The sequence below is a fragment of the Python bivittatus genome, unplaced genomic scaffold (assembly GCF_059951505.1).
Source record: "Python bivittatus isolate LINGU-HERP-01145 unplaced genomic scaffold, Pbiv_v1 ctg000690_np1212, whole genome shotgun sequence".
NCBI lineage: Eukaryota > Metazoa > Chordata > Lepidosauria > Squamata > Pythonidae > Python > Python bivittatus.
Window position 1 is genome coordinate 20,301,330 of NW_028277096.1, and position 19,508 is coordinate 20,320,837.

Genomic DNA, 19,508 nt, shown 5'->3' on the forward strand with positions numbered 1-19,508 from the left:
AGCCAATACAAAACCCTTCTCTGTTGACAAATCATGTTGGAAAACCAAATTTGAAATATTTGAACTGGCCCTGGAAAGTTCAGGAATTCCCCAGTGCTCATAGGAGTGGATGTTCCATGCTCTCTTTTTTCCTATGCTCTGAAACAGATATTGTATGCAAGATGAAGTTTGTCAGCATGGTTCTTGAGTGTCTCTGACAAGGTGTGATCAAAAGTACTTCGGCAGTGAAGGCTTGACCAAGCAGATCCCCTGGTGCTCCAGCTGGAGCCCCTCATCACTGTTCTCCTATCTTTGCTCAATGCTGGACAAGCCTTTTGGCTTCCCCTAAGAGAAATCCAGGCTGAGAGGTCCTTTCCTCATGACCATGGTGTGACAGCTGGTGTGGAGTTTGCCCGCATCTCTCGTTTCTTCACAGCTCAAGAAGGTTATGAAATTTTGATGCAGGAATTAGGTTGTTGCTCATCCTGAACAGCTGTGCTTAGAAATTGACAGTACCGTTCAACTGCTCCAGGCAGAGAGCGTCTCACCAACGGTTTGGCTCTTTCAGCTTTTCCACTGCTGACAACATCAGAAGTGTTTTAACAGGGTTTTAATGGGCAGACTCTGTGACTCCTAAGAGAGCTGCAAAGAGCTGCTGTGAAAAGGAAGGGGGAGAGAAGAGAAGAGAGGAATAACTCCATTTGGCCACAACAAGATTGTCATGCCCTCCTTTTCCTCATGCAGATGCTGCTTATTGAGACGGCTGCAACAGCAGCAACAACAGCAACAGCAGCAGCCTGGACTGTAGGCGCCACCGAGATCCCCATGGGTGAGAAACATGCTGCTGTGTCTTAAAAACGTCCATGAAGTTTTTGCAATTAAAAAACAACAACAACAACCAAGACTGGGAATCAAGGGAGAAAAGAATTCCAGGAAATCCAAGCTTGGATGCACTGGAGAAAATGTAAAGGACTTGAAGTCTTCTGTACCTTGCAAGCAGAGGAAGAGCGAACGATTTTGATAAATAATGTGACGTACAGAAGATGATGCTGTTTCTTTAGAAGGCGGCTGATTACAATCTCCAGCATGTATAGACTGCTTCTTTCTGCTTTGCCAACATCTTGTCCAGCCTTGGAAGCTATCGCAGATGAACTGAATCCTTCTGGAAACATAAAATGCATGGTTTACATTGTTTACTTGGCAAGTTGCATCTCTTCTCCAGACCCCAGATGTATGTAGATGACATGTTGGAATGAGAGAAGAGCTGTGGGGACACTTCTAAATACATAGACATAGAATTCTATCCCTAACTCCATGATGTGGACCTTTCCAGGGTTCCCCTAAAGCTTGGCCTTAGCCTGCAGTATCCTAGAAAAGTTGTGGTCCAACTCGTGTCTTCTCCTGGCCTCCTAACCTGGTTGGATCTAGAAGTCTTTTTTTATTCCTCATAATGTTCCCAAATAATCCTACACTGGGGCACAGTGGAAAATCACAGTGGTTGCTTACCACCTGCTCTGACTTCTGCCCACCACTGACACCATCCAAGCCAATTGTATATAATTCTTACTCACATAGAAATATGGGGAAAACATCATATGGCCCTTGCCAGAAATGTTCTTAAAAAATGAAGAGGACCCTAGCTCCAAGGTCCTGCACTGTTCCTACAACTTGTCTGTACTCATAATTAAACCTCTTTCTAAATCCTGATCTTTTGTAACTGCCATGGTTTTTCATGAGTGATTGGAAAGCCTGTATGTTCTAGGTCATATTTCTGTTTAGGCTTTGGGTCGCTACTATGAGTTGGAGACACATTCTGACAGAGCATCAAAGCAAAATGTAAGTTGTGTACTTCTTGGGTATCATCAGCTGCTGACTGGCCAAATGTCCTCCATTTCTTGATACCCCAAAGAATGTTCCATCACACTTAGCTTGTTATCTGGAGTATTCAGAATTATCTGCAACTATCTAGCAGCCTTTGTCAACTTTTTTCCCCTGGAGGAAGCCTTGAAATAATTTTCAGGTCCCAGAAAACTCCTGCATAAAATAGCAAATAATATGAAAACTTCACAATGTGATTCACTTCTATACTCCACAATCCACATTTTATAACATTTACAGCAACAGCAAAGCAGCAGGCCGGCACCTGCGTTGTGGTACGTAAAAATTCCCACCGTTGCAAGTGCTAGCATTCTGCAGCACATGAAGTTCAAAAAAATGTTCATTTTTTAAATCTCTCATGGAGCCCTTAGCACAGAGCCCCAGTTGAGAAAGGCTGATCTACTGTCGAATGTTAAATCAGTTTGTCCCAGTGACACTTGAAGTTAAATAATCTCTGCCTAACAAGAAGCAAAACCAAACCAAACCATGGAACAATCCTCATAAGAAGTGCAGGACTGAAAATGCAGATTTCTCTCTCTCTTCTTGCACTAACTAAATTCAACTAAATAATTGTAAGCCACCCACACTTGTCAGGAGCTGGGAAGCCTCCAAATTGCCAGAATAAATAAAATTAAATAAAGATCCCCCATCAATAATGGTAATTTAAAAATAGATAAGTTTTCAACGAGGCTGCTTATTCTCAATTTTACCAGTCTGTAGCTCCTCTTTCTCGGTATATTTAGAAGAACCATGTACAACAAGCTGTTCCTTATTCCATCAATGGAATTAGACCTTCTGAATCTACTCCGCCTTTCTGGTTCCTAACTTTGGAGCTGGAAAAAGCCTGACCGCAGCTTTGACTGCACCCACTGTCGTTCTGGTCCCAGTCTGGGAACAGGGGCTGATGGTGATTGGGGTCCCCAAAATCCCCAAAGTCAAGGCAACCCCTGGAAACCTTTCTAGCCTTGTGTGTTAGGAGTGACAACCTTCCACTTTTTGTTTTTTGTCCCCAGACCTGCTTGTCTTTGGAACCTTTGTGTAAAAGGATCGGAGAGTTTGGAAAGGCCTTTCTCTGTGAATGATTCTTCAGAGATCCCCCCGGTCGGAGAAGTAGATAGGAGTTTCCACTGCTCTTTGTCCGTATATGTCTCTGTGTGCGCACAAGAGAGAGACAGAAGATAGCTGGCTTCACACAGTACACTGACCTATTTTCTAAGTTGTCACAAATGCGCTGAGTGACAGAATAACCAAGATTGAAATTGCGCACCCAACCTATACGTTTCTATGGTTGCTTTGCTTTGCTTTGGTCTATGCTGTGGATCACCAAGATAGAAATTGTCTGGAGGACAGCAGAACAAGAGAAGCTTTTTTTTTTTCACACAACCAACCAAGATTGCAGACTATTCCTTTTCCCCCTCCCTTCTTTCCTCTCCATCATGTTTTTTTTTCAGACAAATTCTATTAAAGCTGCTGCCGGATGTGTCTCCGTCAGTCACACCCCTTTCCCCCTTCTCTCAAATCTCATCATACATTAATGAGGATACAAGTAATCATGCTGCACAGATGACTCCCCCCCGATACAGATGGCCCTCCTTGTGTTCTGGGAATCTGGAAAAAAACAAGGGTCATCCACTTTTCATTTTGCTTCCCACCCCCCACCCCACCCCCGGTCTCTGAGGTTTTGGCAGCCTCCGACTTTGACGGGGCTATTTATGAAATGGAATATTTTTTCTGTATTGCTGGTGACAACTTGACAAGCTCTTTGTGTTTCTGGAGGGCAGGATCAGCTCCAGTCTAGCCTGCCCTGTTGCATTTGTCATTGCCTTTTATGTTCATGTTCGTACCGACCGGTGCAGCCTGTCGGATGACTGTTGTGCTTCTACCTGTCTTCGGTCCGTAATGAATGTGAAGGATGAGTTAGCTAAGTGGGGTATTTGAAGGATGTACCATTTGCTACAGAGAATGTCATGGTTGGGAATTTTCTGAGGTTGCTGAAATCCCAAATGGCCATCCACCGAGGTGCATCATCTCCCCTTAAAACAGTTGAACCAGCGCAGTGGTTGAAACCCTGTTCTGCAGGCATTAGGTCTCTACTTCAGTCCCTAGCCATTGTATGTAAAAAGATCTCTAGATGAAACTCTGGAGAACTTTTGTTAATCAGTGCTCACAGTTCAGGACTAGAGAGAGGTATGGGTGGACTCGTTACTAAACAGCCTTCTTTGTTTCTAATCAAGGCACTCAAGGACAAAAGAAGCAAGAGGTGATAGATTATTGCAGTGACTGAATGTGGGGCTACTTTTGGAAGCAAAGGGGGAGCTTCACCTAATGTTGCAAGTCTCCCATTTTATGTTCAGATGGTTCAGTATCTCCATGATGTAGTGGAGGGGAAATGGGGACCAAACCCCGTTCTAAGACGAATAGTTCACTTTGTCATCTATCACCCCTGTCCAGAGGGGGAATGGGGACCAAACCCCATTCTAAGACGAATAGTTCACTTCGTCATCTGTCACCCCTGTTTCATTTTTCTTTCATAAATATCTTTGTGCATAATTTTATGAGTTTAAATTATTAAATCGACATTGTATTGTCTTTCTGTTCATCTTTGTAATATGTATGGAGAGCATATTATTCCATTCATCTTTTGAGTCCCCAAGGAGTATCAAAATGTGTGGTTATTCAATTACAGTGAAGTCTACTTTACACCAATATTCCTCTTTGTTCCATCTCCTTGGTATTTCCTTCTATTTGTTCTTGTCTTCAGCTGTTACTTCTTCCACTGCCCTCATTTCAAACCACTTTGTTCGGGCATTGTCAATGTGGACTTCCAACCATGCATGGTGGGAGGGCAGTTGCAGAGAGGAGGAACAATCTCTCCCCTTTGGCGAGCCGGGGGGGGGGGGGATGAACTCCTCAAGGTTGCCTTGTCTCAGTTGATGTTCTGGGGGCACCTTTGGCCTTGGGGTCAGTAGCTAGTTTTGTTTATTCTGTCTGCTGCTCCTTTTTCTGAGTGTATTGGTTGTTGAGTCAGTATATTTGTTGTCATTTGCTGCCTCAAAAGCTGGAGAAGTGGCAAATACGTTATTTGAATTTGAAATATCAATAAACAGTAAAGAAATACTTTATTCCTTGGTATGTTTCCCCCTCTTCCAGAAAAGGGGGACCAGGCTGGAAGACCTCTCCCCCAACTCCCAAATCCTCATAAATGCAATCTTTAAATCTCTCTGTTGCCCTTCAACTGATGGGACCACTATTTGTCATCCTGATTTAACTAGAGTTAAATGACTTAATTTTCCTACACCAGATTGATGCTTAGGATCTTTCTCGCAAGTTAATGGTCAGTAAATGACTTGGAGTAAGAGGGAGGGAGTGGGGGGATTCATCAACCCCCTTGTCATTTTAATCTCCACAGTTTTAAGTTGTTCTATAAATATGTCTTTATGGATGTTGCTTGAATAGCTTAAAAACATCTAATTGGGACCAGTTGCTTAAATCTCCATGGATCAAGAAAGCTGTAATAAGCAAAGAACGGATATCTTATCCCTCCAATCCAAAAACGCTTAGCAACTGGTCCCTTTGATGCATGTATAATCAGTTTATTTTCAGTTTCTCATTTCATCTTTAAAGAAGAAACCTTCAGCTTTCTCCTAGCGTGATCTAATACTTCACTTTAAAGGCTGTGTTTCTTCTTATCTTTAAGATTGTCAGCTTTGGAAATGACAATGTAAAAAGCAGAGGGGCTTAAGACGCTGAAAGGTTTAAAGAGCATCTTATTACTGGCATAACAATTTCCTTTCAATCATAAATGCACAACATGATGGCAAAGCACCTTCCAATTCATTCTCCATATGAATCTTGCCATTTCCACTGGGTTGGAGCCCTCCACCATAATTTAGAATGAGCTTTACAACAGGCTTGAAAAACAATCACAAGGATTGCTGTTCCATATTTGATTGAGGTTAGTGGCTCATGAACCCCTCTCTGCTCCAGTTGTATTTGGGTGAGTGATCAGGATTGCCCTGGGAGAGTGATCTAAAAAGGAATTTTAAGGTTGGTAACAACCTTACGTTGGCTCATATTGTTGTGGTGTCAGAATCATCCTGGGGCAAGCAGGCAGCAGTGGTCCACTGAAGACCTGGTTTGCTGTGTGCCTGGCATCTAGAACCTGGGAGGTGAAATACAGATAGATGAAAAATGTCATCCTTTGCTGGTAGTTGCTAGTTTTTTCTCCAGAAGCTCCCAAGCGTGATGCCCTGTGACATCAGCATCACCCTGCAGGGAAGGGGGCATCCGAATTTTCTTTGCAGAAGATACCAACAAAGCAATTTCTTTGTTCCCAAGGATTTTGGGCAGGTGGGAAAATTGGTCCGCCAGCCAACAACTGCTGTGAACTCTGCCAATATTTCCCCCATATAACGGTGGAAATGTCCCAGTACTGAAATGTTTTGGAAGGCCTGATTTTGCTTTAGCTGGTAGTCTAGATGAGGTAGTACAACAAACACAGAATTTTATAGTGGAATGAGTTTTCTGAACCCTCCTAAATTGGGGGCATAGATTGCTTGGAGCTCTTCCTTGAGACTACCACAGTTGATAACATCAGCGTTAAGACAGAGATTTACAGCCATTGAACAATCTTACAAGTTTATTTGTTTGTTTATTAAATTTGTATTCTGCTCATTTCCCCCAGAGGGTGACCCTGGGCGGCATACAAATTTACTTGGGGCAGACCACTCTACCTTACAATAAATGGACATCTTGCATTTATTTATTGGATTTTTAAAGCACCTCAATCTTGTGACTCTTGATCATTTACAGAATAAATACATCTATAGTACCACAACAGTTACTAAGATAGTTAAATCATTTTTTAAAAAGAAAGGTCAAATCTCATGATGTTTCCATAATCTTGTATTTAAAACACCAAATGGAATGGCATGTAAGATTTTGACATTCTTACTCGAGCTTTCACAAGATTTGGCAATCTTGGGGTATTTCTGACCTGTTTGTTGTTTTAATTTATTTGGGGTGGTGGTTGTAAATGGTTAAAGACACTGGATCAAAGGTGAAAGATGATACGTTCTAGTCCTGCCTTAGGCACAAAAGCCAACTGGGTGGACTTGGGCCAGTCATTCTCTCAGCCCTAGGAAGAAGGAAGGGCAAACTACTTCCAAAAATATTGCCAAGAACATTGCAGGGACCTGTCCATGTCATTGCCAGGAGTCAAGACTGACTCAAAAACAGGGAAAAGAGATTCATCCTTAGGCACCATGTTGCCAATCCAGAGAATTACTCTTGGGCTGACCATATTTTCTGTATATTCTCACAAGACCTTGTCCGGGGGGGCGGGGGGGCTGGAAATGACTTGATCCTTATTGTCCTTCAGCAGACTTTTGCCATCAGTCTACTTCCTGTAAGCAGAGATTGATCCCATAAAAAGGCCTGAAACTTTGTGACTGGAGCAGGGCCAGTCCTACCATTAGTGGATAAGGCCATGTGGCCAGAAGGCATTGAAGGACACAGTTCCCCAGACTGATCTTTGCTCCCTTAAGCTAGGAGGCTGATTTCAGGTGTGGAGGAAAATCCTGCCTTCTCCAATGTCCCATTCACCTTTTGTACATCAAATAGGATGGAGGAGGGCAAATCCTTTCCTTTTTCTGTGCTACCAAAATGTCTTGAGTCAGCATTTTTCCAGACTAAAATCAACATGAAAAGGACACTTTTAACCTTTCAAATGAGATATTGTTCTAATTTTGGTTAGACATGAAGGTTGCCCGTAAAAGTCAGGAGAGTGCCAACAATTCTTTCTCAAAAACCAGCAGCAGCAGCAGCACCATAAATTATGTAATTAAAAAGACAGGAAAATAATGTACAAACCCAGTTTGATAGGTCAAATCTAAATTGCAACCAAAGTTGAACCCAAAAACAAAAAATAAAAAACCTGGGGTACGTCATATGCTGTGTTATTCCAGCCTTACATGCCATCACCTGCCTCTTCAACAAAGCTGTGACACAGGTCTTTATTCCAAAATTATGTAACTCTGAAAGCACAACATATAATTTAAAACAAGGGGAGATCAAGGGCTGTCCTGTTTCACTTGAAATATGCACTTAAAATAGCATTGTTTTACATTGGCCCATTAATCTCAGATGCATTTTAGAAAGCCGTGACTGCATAAATTTGGGGGTGTAATAAATTTGGAGCTTATGTTTTGACATCTCACCTTTTGCGTAATGTGGGTCATGCACAGTTGGTGTCCTTTATGAAGCAATGTTGACTTCTCATACTGAAGAGGTGAAGAACTGGTGAATTGGGTGTGGAGCTCTGGAATGCACAATTAATTAATTAATTAATTAATATGACTTAGAGGCCACCTGACTCCAAGTTACTTTAGGCAGCTTAAAAGCAAGATACAATGAAATATACAGATGGGCATCCAAAAGAGAACCACACAAACTAACAAAAAAATTGTTACAGAGGTCTGATAACCAAGGCCTGGAAGAATAGCCAGGTTTCCAATGACTTCTGAACATCATCAGGGTAGGAGCCATATGGATCTCTGGGGGGATGTTGTTCCAGAGGACAGGCACTGTGATAAAAAAAGGCACACTTTCTAGGCTGGATAGATGACTTTGTTTAATTGGGGCCCTGGACCCCACCCATTCTGACTGATCTTAACAGAAGGGCAGAAAATATAGGAGATAGGCAGTCCCTCAAATAATCATGCCCCATGACATGAAAGGCCGTATAGGTGGTAACCAGCATTTTAAATTGCACTTGCAATTGGCTTGTGGAGCAGCCATGTCACATGAGCATACTATGGCATACCATCGCTACATGCACCTCCGAATTCTGGACCAGCTGTAGATTCCAAATGGTCTTCAAGGGCAGCCCCATGTAAAGTGTATTCCAATAATCCATTTGTGAGGTGTCTAGGGAATGAGTGACCATCTGAAAAGCCTCACAATCCAGGAACAGGCACAACTGGTCCATTAGATGGATCTGTGTGCAAAGGCTCTCTTGGCCACAGTTGCCACCTGCTCTTCACACAGGAGCTGTGAGTCCAAGAGTGCACAGTATGGAGAGCTACTCCATCCAAGACTGAAGATGGAAAGTCACCAGGACCAAGGAGCCCAAATATCCACAGATACTCAGGGTTGTCTGGATTGAGCCTGAGTCTGTTCCTCGGCATTCAGACTTGCACAGCTTCCACACATTCGGACAGGACGTTGATAGCATTACTTGGGTGGCTCAGGGTCAACATGTACTGATGATATTGGACCCCAAACCAATGGAGAACTTACTCAGCAGTTTCATGAAGAGGTTAAACAGAAGGGGCAAAAGCGTCAGGCCCTGAGACACCCCAAAAGGAGAGGCAACAGGCTCGACCTTTCCCCCTCTGTCAATACCAACTGGAACTGACCATAGAGAAAGAAGGGGAACCACTGTGGGACAGCGCCCCTCAATCCCATTCCCCACAGCCATGCAGATACTGTGATCGATAGTCTCAAAAGCCATTAGAGATCGAGGCACACAAGGATGGATCCACCATTCCTATCCTAGATCTGCCAAAGGTCATCAGTTGTCTCCGTACTGTACCCTGGCCTGAAACCTGAGTGAAACAGATCCATATAATCCATTTCCTCCAGTATTCTCTGGAGCTGTTGCTCAACCACCTTCTTAACCCTTCCCTAAAGGTTGGGTCCAGCAACGGCTTCTCGAGGAGGGGAGCGCATCACTGAAAGAACCAACCCCTCTTTCAGAGAAGGCATGCTTTGACCATGGCAATGGACTGATGATAATGTCCTCCACTACCAAATCATATCTCAACTTTCCCAAGACAGAAACCAGATCCAAGATGCAACCACCAGTATGGGTCAAGCTTTGATGATTTGGGGCAGGTTCAAGGTTGCCATGGAGGCCATGAATTCCTGGGCTGCCCCAGACTCAGTGTTGCCTAGTGGTAAATTGAAACCCCCGAGGACCAATAGCCTAGCCATCTTTAGAGGCAGCCCAGCAATAGAGTCCTGCAGTTCAGGCAGGGATGATGCTCTGAAGCAGGGAGGGTGGTTCAACAGCAGCAATCTCAGCTGTTCTCTAAACCCAGCTTCAACCAGAGGGTCTCACACCTGTGACACAAAGCCTTTGAGAACCCTCAACGGCTCATGGATTACAGTAGCCACCTCTTCCCCGCATCCCCAGTGCTCTCAGAGGATGCCAAACCTGAAACCTGGACAGGCGCACTTCCGACCCCTCTAGCCCTACCCAAGTCTTGGTTATACATGCTACTAATAATCCTGTACCACTTAATAAGTTTGTGTAACTGGAGAGTTGGCATTTTGCAGCATTAGAGAAAGTGAGCTGGAAGGCCACAACATCTGTACAACCCTACGGTATTGCGCCTAGAGCGTCTAAAGCAGGGGACGGGGCATCTGAAGGGCAATTGAGGCCACCCCCCTTCCCCTTTCTACCACAACCCTGATTGGGAAGACCTGAATTCAGTCCTCCAAAGATAAGTGACATTGGGGCAGTCCCAGATTTCAAGTCAGTCTTCCTGAGAGCGTTCTTGGGAGGATAAAAATAGGAGGAGAACTATATATGGTTCTCTGACTCCTTAGAGCAGTGTTGTCCAAACTTGGCCACTTTAAGATGAGTGGACTTCAACTCCCAGAATGCTGGCTGGGGAATTCTGGGAGTTGAAGTCCACTCATCTTAAAGTGGCCAAGTTTGGACAACACTGCCTTAGAGGAAAGAGGTTACATAAGCGTAATCAGCAGACAGAGCCTGCAGAACCTGGCATGGTTAATAGCACTATATATGAAAGGATTCGGGCTGGGAGCTGGGGCAGGCGCTGTGGGCAGTGCGTCTGAAATGGTGGGATGTGTCTAATGCTCGGTGGTATCCTTTATACACAGACTCAGGAGGAAGCGGTTGAATCCGATGGAATATGCTCCTAAGGAAATGTCCATAGATTGCAGTGGTAGTAAATGTATGTGCAAGGTGACATCTGAATCCAGGGAATTCAAGCTCACGCATCAGGCTGCTATGCCAGACCGCTCTCGCTTTCCCTCGTTTTAAAGTAATTGCCAGCCCAGCTCTTCCTCCTCCTGTTGGCATCAGTGGCAGTACACAGTCATCTTCAGGCCTCTGCCGGGCCCCCGACGCTTAACAGGACACACCTCTGATATCTTGCCAGGATCTCTTTTCAAAGAGGAATTCCAGCCTTTTAATCAGCCCGAGGGAGATGCCATTTTAATTTCCAGCAGTGACATCCATCTGCCCCAGAGAAATGCTTTGCTGGAGGAGGTAGTGGGAAATTAAAGTAAGAGCTACTGATTAGTAGTGCCCTTCTAGCTAGTTGGCCAGCCTGCCAGGTGAAATTAACTTGCAGGTGGACATGCACCTGAGGACATCAGGCCAGGAAACACCTCAAGTCCAGAAGTTCTTTGACTGAACCCTCAGAAAAAGCGTAATTCATCAAGGCTGCACATAAGATTACAGAGTGGGGGCGGGGGGGAAAGCCATCCTAAAAGCTTTATGGAAGGCAGTTGAAATACATCCTTCCAATCTTGAAAAGACGCACTCTTCTCACCTTCAACTTTGTTCAGGGAGCCTGAAATAGTAGGTGATGGCTTCCTTTTTCAAGGCTTCAGGATTTTATGTTAGGACCTTTAGGAGATATTATTTAATGAGCATCAACAGCCTTCCTATTTGTAGACATATTTCATGCAACTGTAAAAAAAATAAGTCTGGGTGTTTTGTTTCTGTTACCGTAAGTTAACATGTTGGGCCGTGATCTGGTGGGACAGTAATTTCTGAAAGACGTATTGCATTTAGGGAATTCCAGTATGCAAGTTCAGTTCTAATCTCATTGGAAGACCTTCACACTTTTTGGATCCCGGTAGAGAAATCAGATCCTCTTTTTTTCAAACAAGTTTTACAAGGGTTAAAAAGAAAACAATAAAAATGGAATGGTGGCAGAACTTTTAATGACTAATGAGTTTTGCAGAAAAGGTTTTATAATCTGAACGTCAGATGTATTTCATTGTTTAGCAAAAGGAGGACAACTTTGCCTTAACTTTTCCAGCAGTTTGGGCATAATCAGAATCAAACTAATGCAAACAAAGAAATAAGAGCAACCTGCTTTATATAGCACAATTCAAATGTAAAATTCGGCTACTTTTGCTATAGCTCCTGTTTGGCTTGGCCTGAAAGAATGTGGGCTTGCCTCAGTTTCCCCCATGGATTTGTGCTTGTGTTGGCATTTGGATTTCAGGCTCGTTGTCTTAAGCAGTATCTTTATTTTTCAGGTGAAACTATAGACTTCTTTAGTATAGTTGAACTCTTACAGGTAGGAGGAGTTTGTATAGAGTTACTATACAGCCAATACTTGGGCAGTCTGATTAGAAAAGCCAATAAGGTTACTTGAACTCAGCTCATAAAGCCTGTAGATTCCTGAGTTTCTAAGTCCGCCTTTAATCCATCCTGGAATTGATTCAAATTTATCTTCATATTTATTGTTTAAATATACAGCTTACTATCCTTTTTTCCTTGATAAAACTATCCAAAATAAATGTCTTGGGCTGATTAGCATGCATATTTACCTCCTTGCAACTCACAGGCTTGGGAGATCATATTCTCATTGTATTATACTGCTATTGTGCCAATGTGGCCAGATAGAGAGGTGGGGTATCTAAATGTATATACAGAAATCCTATTCTTGCTGATGTGTTTTCCAGTCTATACAGTATTTGCTGCAAGCGCCTCTAAAGGCCAATCTTCTTGCATTTTGTATCGGGCTTGGCCAGTCCAGAAGATTTTAAAGGCAGCCGGACATGGGCATTAGCAATGCACTGTTATCCTCTTCTCTTCCTGCAGAGAGCGCAAATGCTGAGCACTCCCTCTCCATTGTTGCCTGCTGGGCTGGGTCCCCATCTAAACTATGAATCTCCTGGGGTCAATTTGAAAAAGTGGTGGGATTCCAATGCACATAGGCTGGGTTCACACAACACATAGAATTTTAAGCTAACCACATGCTCTGTTTGCACAACACACTAAGTTATCTTCAAAAAGGAGGAGAAGGAGAAGGAGAAGGAGAAGGAGAAGGAGAAGGAGAAGGAGAAGCTAGCCAGGGTTAAAATTAACCAAGCTTTGCTTTTTGTACAAGCACAGCCACTGGGTCTTTAATTCACCTGATTAAGTGTACTTTGGGAACCCAGACACTGTTTTAGTATATTGTATGAATCAAACCATCATTGCTTTATTTCATAATTGCATTCTGATGGAAAACTAATATTACCCCGTCTATTAGTGAATATGTTGAAAAACTAATTTACCTATTTTCAAATGAGATTCCAAGGCTAAATCTGAGTTTCAAAAAATGGAGGCTAGAAGCTATGAGATGGTGCTAGTGGTAGAAATCTGTCTATCTGAGATGCAACCACTGGGCACGATCATCACAACTGCATTTGGTGGGACTCTAGATTCCATGAGAACTTGGTGAGGTTTTGTGGAGACTAAGGTCAAAAAAACAAAGCTACTCCAGTGCAGCCAGTTTTCTATCACTAGACCTTTGCCTCTTGATCAGGGGACTTGGGGATTTTTTTGTTTAACTGACAGGTCCCGTGGCCTGAAAAAGTTTCAGAGCCCCTGTCTTAGGGGACTAACATGCATCTGAGATCCAGGCCATACCATGATGACAAGCATTCTGGATCCCAGCAGAAAATGTTGTATGAACAAAACTCTCTGTGTTAGATCGTGATTATTCCAGGGTAGGAAAATTAGGGGGACAGGACTATATAAGGAAGTGTAAAAATCCCTTATGTTCCTCGAGTTGCCAACCACCATTTTAATAACGTTCTGGGGAGCCCTTCTGCCCCCACTCCAACAGCCCGCCGTGTGCTAGTTTAAAAAAACACCTCCAATCCTGACCTTCGTGATTCAGGGCACATTATCCCACTTACTCCAGTTAGATGTCATCTTGAAAGGGCCTGTGGGAATTGGATAACTTTCAATATCATTTCATTTCTTGAGGAAGTGTCCTCCAGAGAAGAGAAATCATTAAAAGCGTTGCATTTCAAATTTCTTTTTCAATGGCTGCACTGAATGGGAACTCTGTGATGATCATGCCCAGTGGTTGCATCTCAGTCTCCTGGCATTCTTTTCAACTCTCAAGACTTTTAAATTAAGAAATATTTTAGCTTTCCACTGAAGGGTAGGGAGGTGGGGGGGGAAATACCAAATTTGTTTCAGAATCTTTTTTTTTTTTTTCGGAGGACCACCCTCGCCCCCTCGTCTTCATTTTCTATCTTCCTTTCAACAGCCGGCTATGAAACCTCCAGCCCTTTTCACCTTTAAACTTTGCTTGAACTTGGAAAAAAGACTCATGAATTATATAGTTGCTTTGGGGGGGGGGGCGCTGGGACAGGAGGGTAGAGTCCTGATTATACGTTACCATAATAGTAATACCAGGAAAATAATCCTTCTCTTGTGGAAAAGGTTTTGTTACTGGGGTAATAAGCTCATGTGACGTGCCTCACAGCTAATGCTTGGAGATGGCGATGGGCTGTTGGGTAGTTTCGCGTCTCTCTGCGCTCCCCGTTTTCTTGTTCATTCTTCCACTCTGCATTAAACAAAGGCCAATTATTCAAAGGAGAATTTGGACATAATGGGCGGCCCAGTTTAAATGATACTTAGAAATCCAGCTACAGATGGATCCTTTGTTTGTTAGGGTGAGTTGCCAAATTAAAGATGTTTTCCTAGACATGCCTACCTTACAGTAAGTTCTAACCTGATTGACTCCCAGCTAAATAGAGAGCGAGTTGCAAATCAGAAAGGTTTTCAGCTTGGTTGCAGAACGTGGCATCATTCTGAGATCAAGAAAGATCTAACTTTACTATGTGTGCGTGTATGAAGTATGTATGTGTACGGGGTTCCTGTCCAACCTAAAATAATTACATTCTGAGGGGTAATTAATATTCCCCCCTCTATTAGTGAATGTATTGAAAAAATAATTTATGTATGAGGAGCTATTTTTCTTCATTCTGACTCGTATGAATTCCATTTTAACTAAGACGTTATTCTTGTCATAATCATTGAGTTGTCATTTATAAAGCATTTAAGAATTGCACAGAGATGAAAACCCAAGGCAGTCCCTAACAGAAGGACTGTAACTTAATGGACATCATCCACACGAACACAAATGTTCACACAAAGAATGTAGGGAGAGAGAAGAGAAATTCTGGAATTTATTTATATCAGTGATTTTATAGCAGCCTTTCCCATCTTGGTGCTTCTCAAGTGGATTATCCTACATTACTCATCAACCCTAAGTAGATCCAGCTATTGGCAGGCAAAATTATCTAAAGCTAACAGATGCCCACATTTCTGCCCTTCAGTTCTTTTCCCTTTCTCCAACTTGTCCATCTACCCAAGTGCATAAACGAGCAAACATCCAACAAGCACAGCATTGGTTGTAATAGTCATGCCCTATAGACAGATATCTGGGTAGTAATTTTAAAATATCGGCACTGAAATGATGAGAACTATGATTTTTGCTAAGAAGCCCTGGCATCGCTGGGATGGGGGCATCTTTGAGCAAGGCACCGACTACCAATCATGGCCAGGCAGCAGACAGTGGGGGCAGAGGCAAAGTAATTGGCTGACCAAAGTTCACACTAAGGGGAGAAAGAAGACAGCCAAATGACAGTGTACATCAGTTCAGATGAACAGGAGTCATTCATTCCTGCCCACCATTTTACCCATTGCCCAACTGTGTGGGGAGGCACCTTCACTGGAGATAGTTTACCTAATGCCCTCTAAAACTTGCAGCCATCCCAGAAGAGTCACCCCAGTTCTTTCAAATTTTGAGGGCAACAGTTTCTCAAACAAGATCTCAAGGATGTACACTTCGTTCTTTTCCGATAGCTCATACGGTAGGCAGGCAACTGTCTGCTGTGAGTCAGCCCAGTGGACTACAGTTCTAGGGGGCTGTACTGAGAAATATTAGCATCTAATATTCTGGATCATGACATGGTTCCTCAAGTGACCCTGGACAAGATGTCCATCTTGATGTTACGGGAAGTCTTTTGGGCTTGAGAACACAGATCATTCTACCAGACACATCTGAGTATCTATGAAGCTCTGCATTTGGAAGGTCAAGTCTTTTACCCTTTGATTAATGCAAGAGTGGGAGATTAAACATTAACTCAACATTTCTTCTTAGGTTTCTCTGCTGTTTCCAATGTTTTGCCCAGAGTAATCTACATCTGAAGAACTTGTAGGTTTATCTTGATTGAAAATCTTTTTTTTTTCAAAACTTCTTCATTTTAAACAGGAGGAGGCTAATTTCCTCCCCATCTAAACAATGACCCCCAGAGTTGTATGTTAAATTTCCTCCCAACCCATGATGCCGCAGACGCCTGAAGGGATTTTAAGCCTTCTTTCATCTTCCAGTCCTCCAAGCAATTGCTGAGAAGCGTCTAGACCAGGCCCAGTCAAGCTCCGCTTTTTCCGCAGCTGTGTTTGCACAACACAGCAGACCCTTTCTGCTGCTGTCCTAGAAGAAATGCTCTTCTCTCTCAGCCAGTGGTAGATAGCCAGAGATGCACTGGTCAAGCATAGATCAGCCATCTTTTCAGAAAGCCCAGCCATCACAAAAGGAGCTAGGAAGTTGCCTCTTCTTGCCATTTTATTTTCAATGTTTGGGGGAACAGCATTAAAAAAATTCATGGTGGCTTGATTGGCACCACCCCCATCGCTTTCTGCTTCTGTTTAATCTTGCCTGTGCCTCAGATGAAAAACAGAAATACCAGCAAGCGGAAATCCTTCTAAACACTCACGTCTGACTTAGGAACAGGAAAAAAGGAATCACCTACTCTTAACTCTTCCTCCACATTTGCACAGCAACCATGTTGATCAGAGGAGGTTAGTTAAACCCAGACAATCCTGGGCTAAAACAAACTCTAACCAGTGCTAATTGGAGTATTGCAGAAGTTCTCAAACTGGCCCTTGGGGGGTAGAGGGAGTGCAAAGAATTTCAAAGGGGCATCACAAAAAGTTTTTAAAGCTAATTAGGCTTGTATGGGCAAAGCAGGAGCACTGTCAAAAACCATTCCTGCTTTGCTTGTACAAGCATGCAGCAGGTTTACACTGCAAAGCAGAAAGCAAATCCAGGAGCGAGGTTTGAGTGATGGCTAAACCTCTAGGTCTAGCCATCAGTCAGAACCAGCTGTGAGTGGTGGCTGACTTCCTAGTGAACAGTGATTTCCAGCATGGCATAGAGCAGATTATACCTCAGCTCTGGAGTGTCTGTAGAAGGGTTAGGGGTTAGTGAAGTTTGATATTTTTATCCATTTTATCTTTTAACCTTTCAAAATGGCAGCATTTTGATAAGAACAAGCTAAAATTACTAGTAGTGCTGTAAACGTAACCCTTATTTAAGACAATTTGCGGAAAATTACATATCTTATAGTGACTGTAGGAGAGCTATGTTTGTCTGTGGTGGCAAAAAAGAGTCTGGTAGCACCTTTTTTGACGAACACATGTTAAGCTCTAACCCCAGTGAAATCATTAGTTTTATTCATGGGGGGTGCAGAAATCCATTTATTATTTGAGGGAGTTGTAGTATCATAGTCTTTGAGAACCTCTAGGTTGTGGTATTTATAAGACAACCTAATCCTATCCCTTAGCTCAGTTAAGAGTGTTGTGCAGCTGATAAGTAGCTTGAACTATTATTTCTAGTGGAGCTTGGAATGTTGTAGTTGAAGAATAATGTAGCTAATTTCTCATTTGACAACATCACAAAAATGCAAGCATTTTTTTTTCTGCTTGAGAATAACATTGTGTGGGTAGATTACAATGTTATGTCTCCTCTTGGCCTGTCCCATGGTGCTGGTGAATTAGGGAAAGATCTGAAAGGTGGAAGTTCAAGTAGGATATTCCCAAGTTGGAGGCCTGGTTCACAGGGACAGTTGATGCCCATCTTGCAAGGGTGGAGCCAATTGAATGGGATGGGTACACGTGGCCTAGCTACCTTTCTATGTAAAGAAAAAAGCCAGAAGGGGAATAATAACTGAAATGGGATATGAGTGAGAAACCTGGATGAAGTTTCTTCTTCTGGTATCAAAACTCAGCTGCAGAGGATAGTTGGATAAACAGTCAACACAACACATCATTTCACATCACAATGCAGCACCTCATCATGTTATACACAGTTGACACACATCTTATGCCACGTTTGAGGGGTCATCATTTTGGAGGAGCCCAAAGGCCCAATTCCATTTGTGGCTATCATGGCACCCTCCCCTTTTAGATCCCTTCACTTTTTCAAGGTCCAGTGCTCTGTAGAGAAGCGCAAGACCAATGGGATCAGCTGCCACTGCCTTCCTTTCTACAGAACGCATCTAAGTCACAGTATATGGCACATGGAGGTATTCTGGGAAAGGAAAATGGCAGAGGTTCTTGGTATTTCGTCCTGCTTCTCTTCACAGACTTTTATTTCCCCATGTGAATGGATATCAAAGAATGTTTTGGAGCGCACTCATGAAAGAAAAAGGGCCAATATGAATCCTCTTTGTCAGCCTTAAATACTTTAATCAAAAGTATTATTCTTCCTTTTTCTTAATGCCAGATAAAAGCCTTTTTATTTATTACCAGCACTGCGTGTGACAATTTCCTAGTTGTCTGTCTTATGCCATGGTGAGATGATTAAAAGAGCATTTTGGCAATAAGAAGCCTTCATTTGTGACCCTAATTCAAATGTTGGTTGGTCATACCTGGAATATCCATCAGGAGGCATTTTGGCAGCAATAAAACACAGAAAAAATTACCCACATCAAATTGAGTATTTAACATGAGACTATAACTAAGTTGTTGACAGAAGGAACCTAACATTTTACAACCTCCTCTCTTCAGATGTCCTGAAAATCATTTCATTTGCCAACAGGAAGCCAATGAAATGTGGTTCAGTAGAAGTGAAAGAGCTTGTTTGTCGCTGCAAGATTTTCAGTCCACAAGACTTCCCATTTTGGCAATGTTTCTCCAACATTTTTATTGACAGTCAACTGTCCACTGTTCTCCCTTTTGCTCATCCCTTGTTCCACGCAATTAATCTTCTCTTCGCCACTTGGCATGGGAGATATATCCCAAGGTTAAGGCAGAGGAAATGGAATGAATATTCTTCCATATGGTAAGAGGGCTTTGTCCTCTTGATGAGAGCCCCCAACAGACCATTTCCTGCCCTCTGACTTTGAAGAAAAATCTGATTTAAAAGGCCAAGCTTTGTGCCTACTGCTGTAAAGGCAGTGGCACATGGTGACAGAAATCAGGAAGAGTCTGGTAGCACCTTTTCTGACTAGGCATGAGTTTCATCAGATACCTAGAGTGACTGGACTGATGTAGCATTTAAACTGGAGTGAGGGAAGAGGGAGAAAGACAGGCTGGTTATGCGGATGCAAATTACATGTGAGACTGATTACCAGTAATTTATCAGTTGACAATTGCAACCTGTTTGTTGAGACCCTCTGAGATTGCCTGAAACCTTTTGAAGTATATGAGTTCAGCTACCTCTCATTCAATGGTGGAATTAAAGTTGAAAATGCCAACAGGCCTGAGAAGGAGAACAGGAATGAAATCCTCTCTGAACGCCCCCCCCCCC

The 19,508-nt window shown here is 42.9% G+C and overlaps 1 protein-coding gene across 7 annotated transcripts in view; it reads left to right on the plus strand.

Moving 5' to 3' along the window:
- Window positions 1-19,508, plus strand: part of BCAS3 (BCAS3 microtubule associated cell migration factor) — a 514,094-nt gene that overhangs the window by 368,495 nt on the left and 126,091 nt on the right. The window contains exon 24 of one of the 7 annotated variants that reach the window (XM_088152590.1): window positions 724-1,684. The exons of the other annotated variants lie outside the window; for them this stretch is intronic. Coding sequence (XP_088008716.1) covers window positions 724-737 — 14 coding nt within the window. The 3' untranslated portion in view covers window positions 738-1,684. Of the gene's footprint in view, window positions 1-723; window positions 1,685-19,508 lie in introns of those variants that run through there. 7 annotated transcript variants of the gene reach the window in all.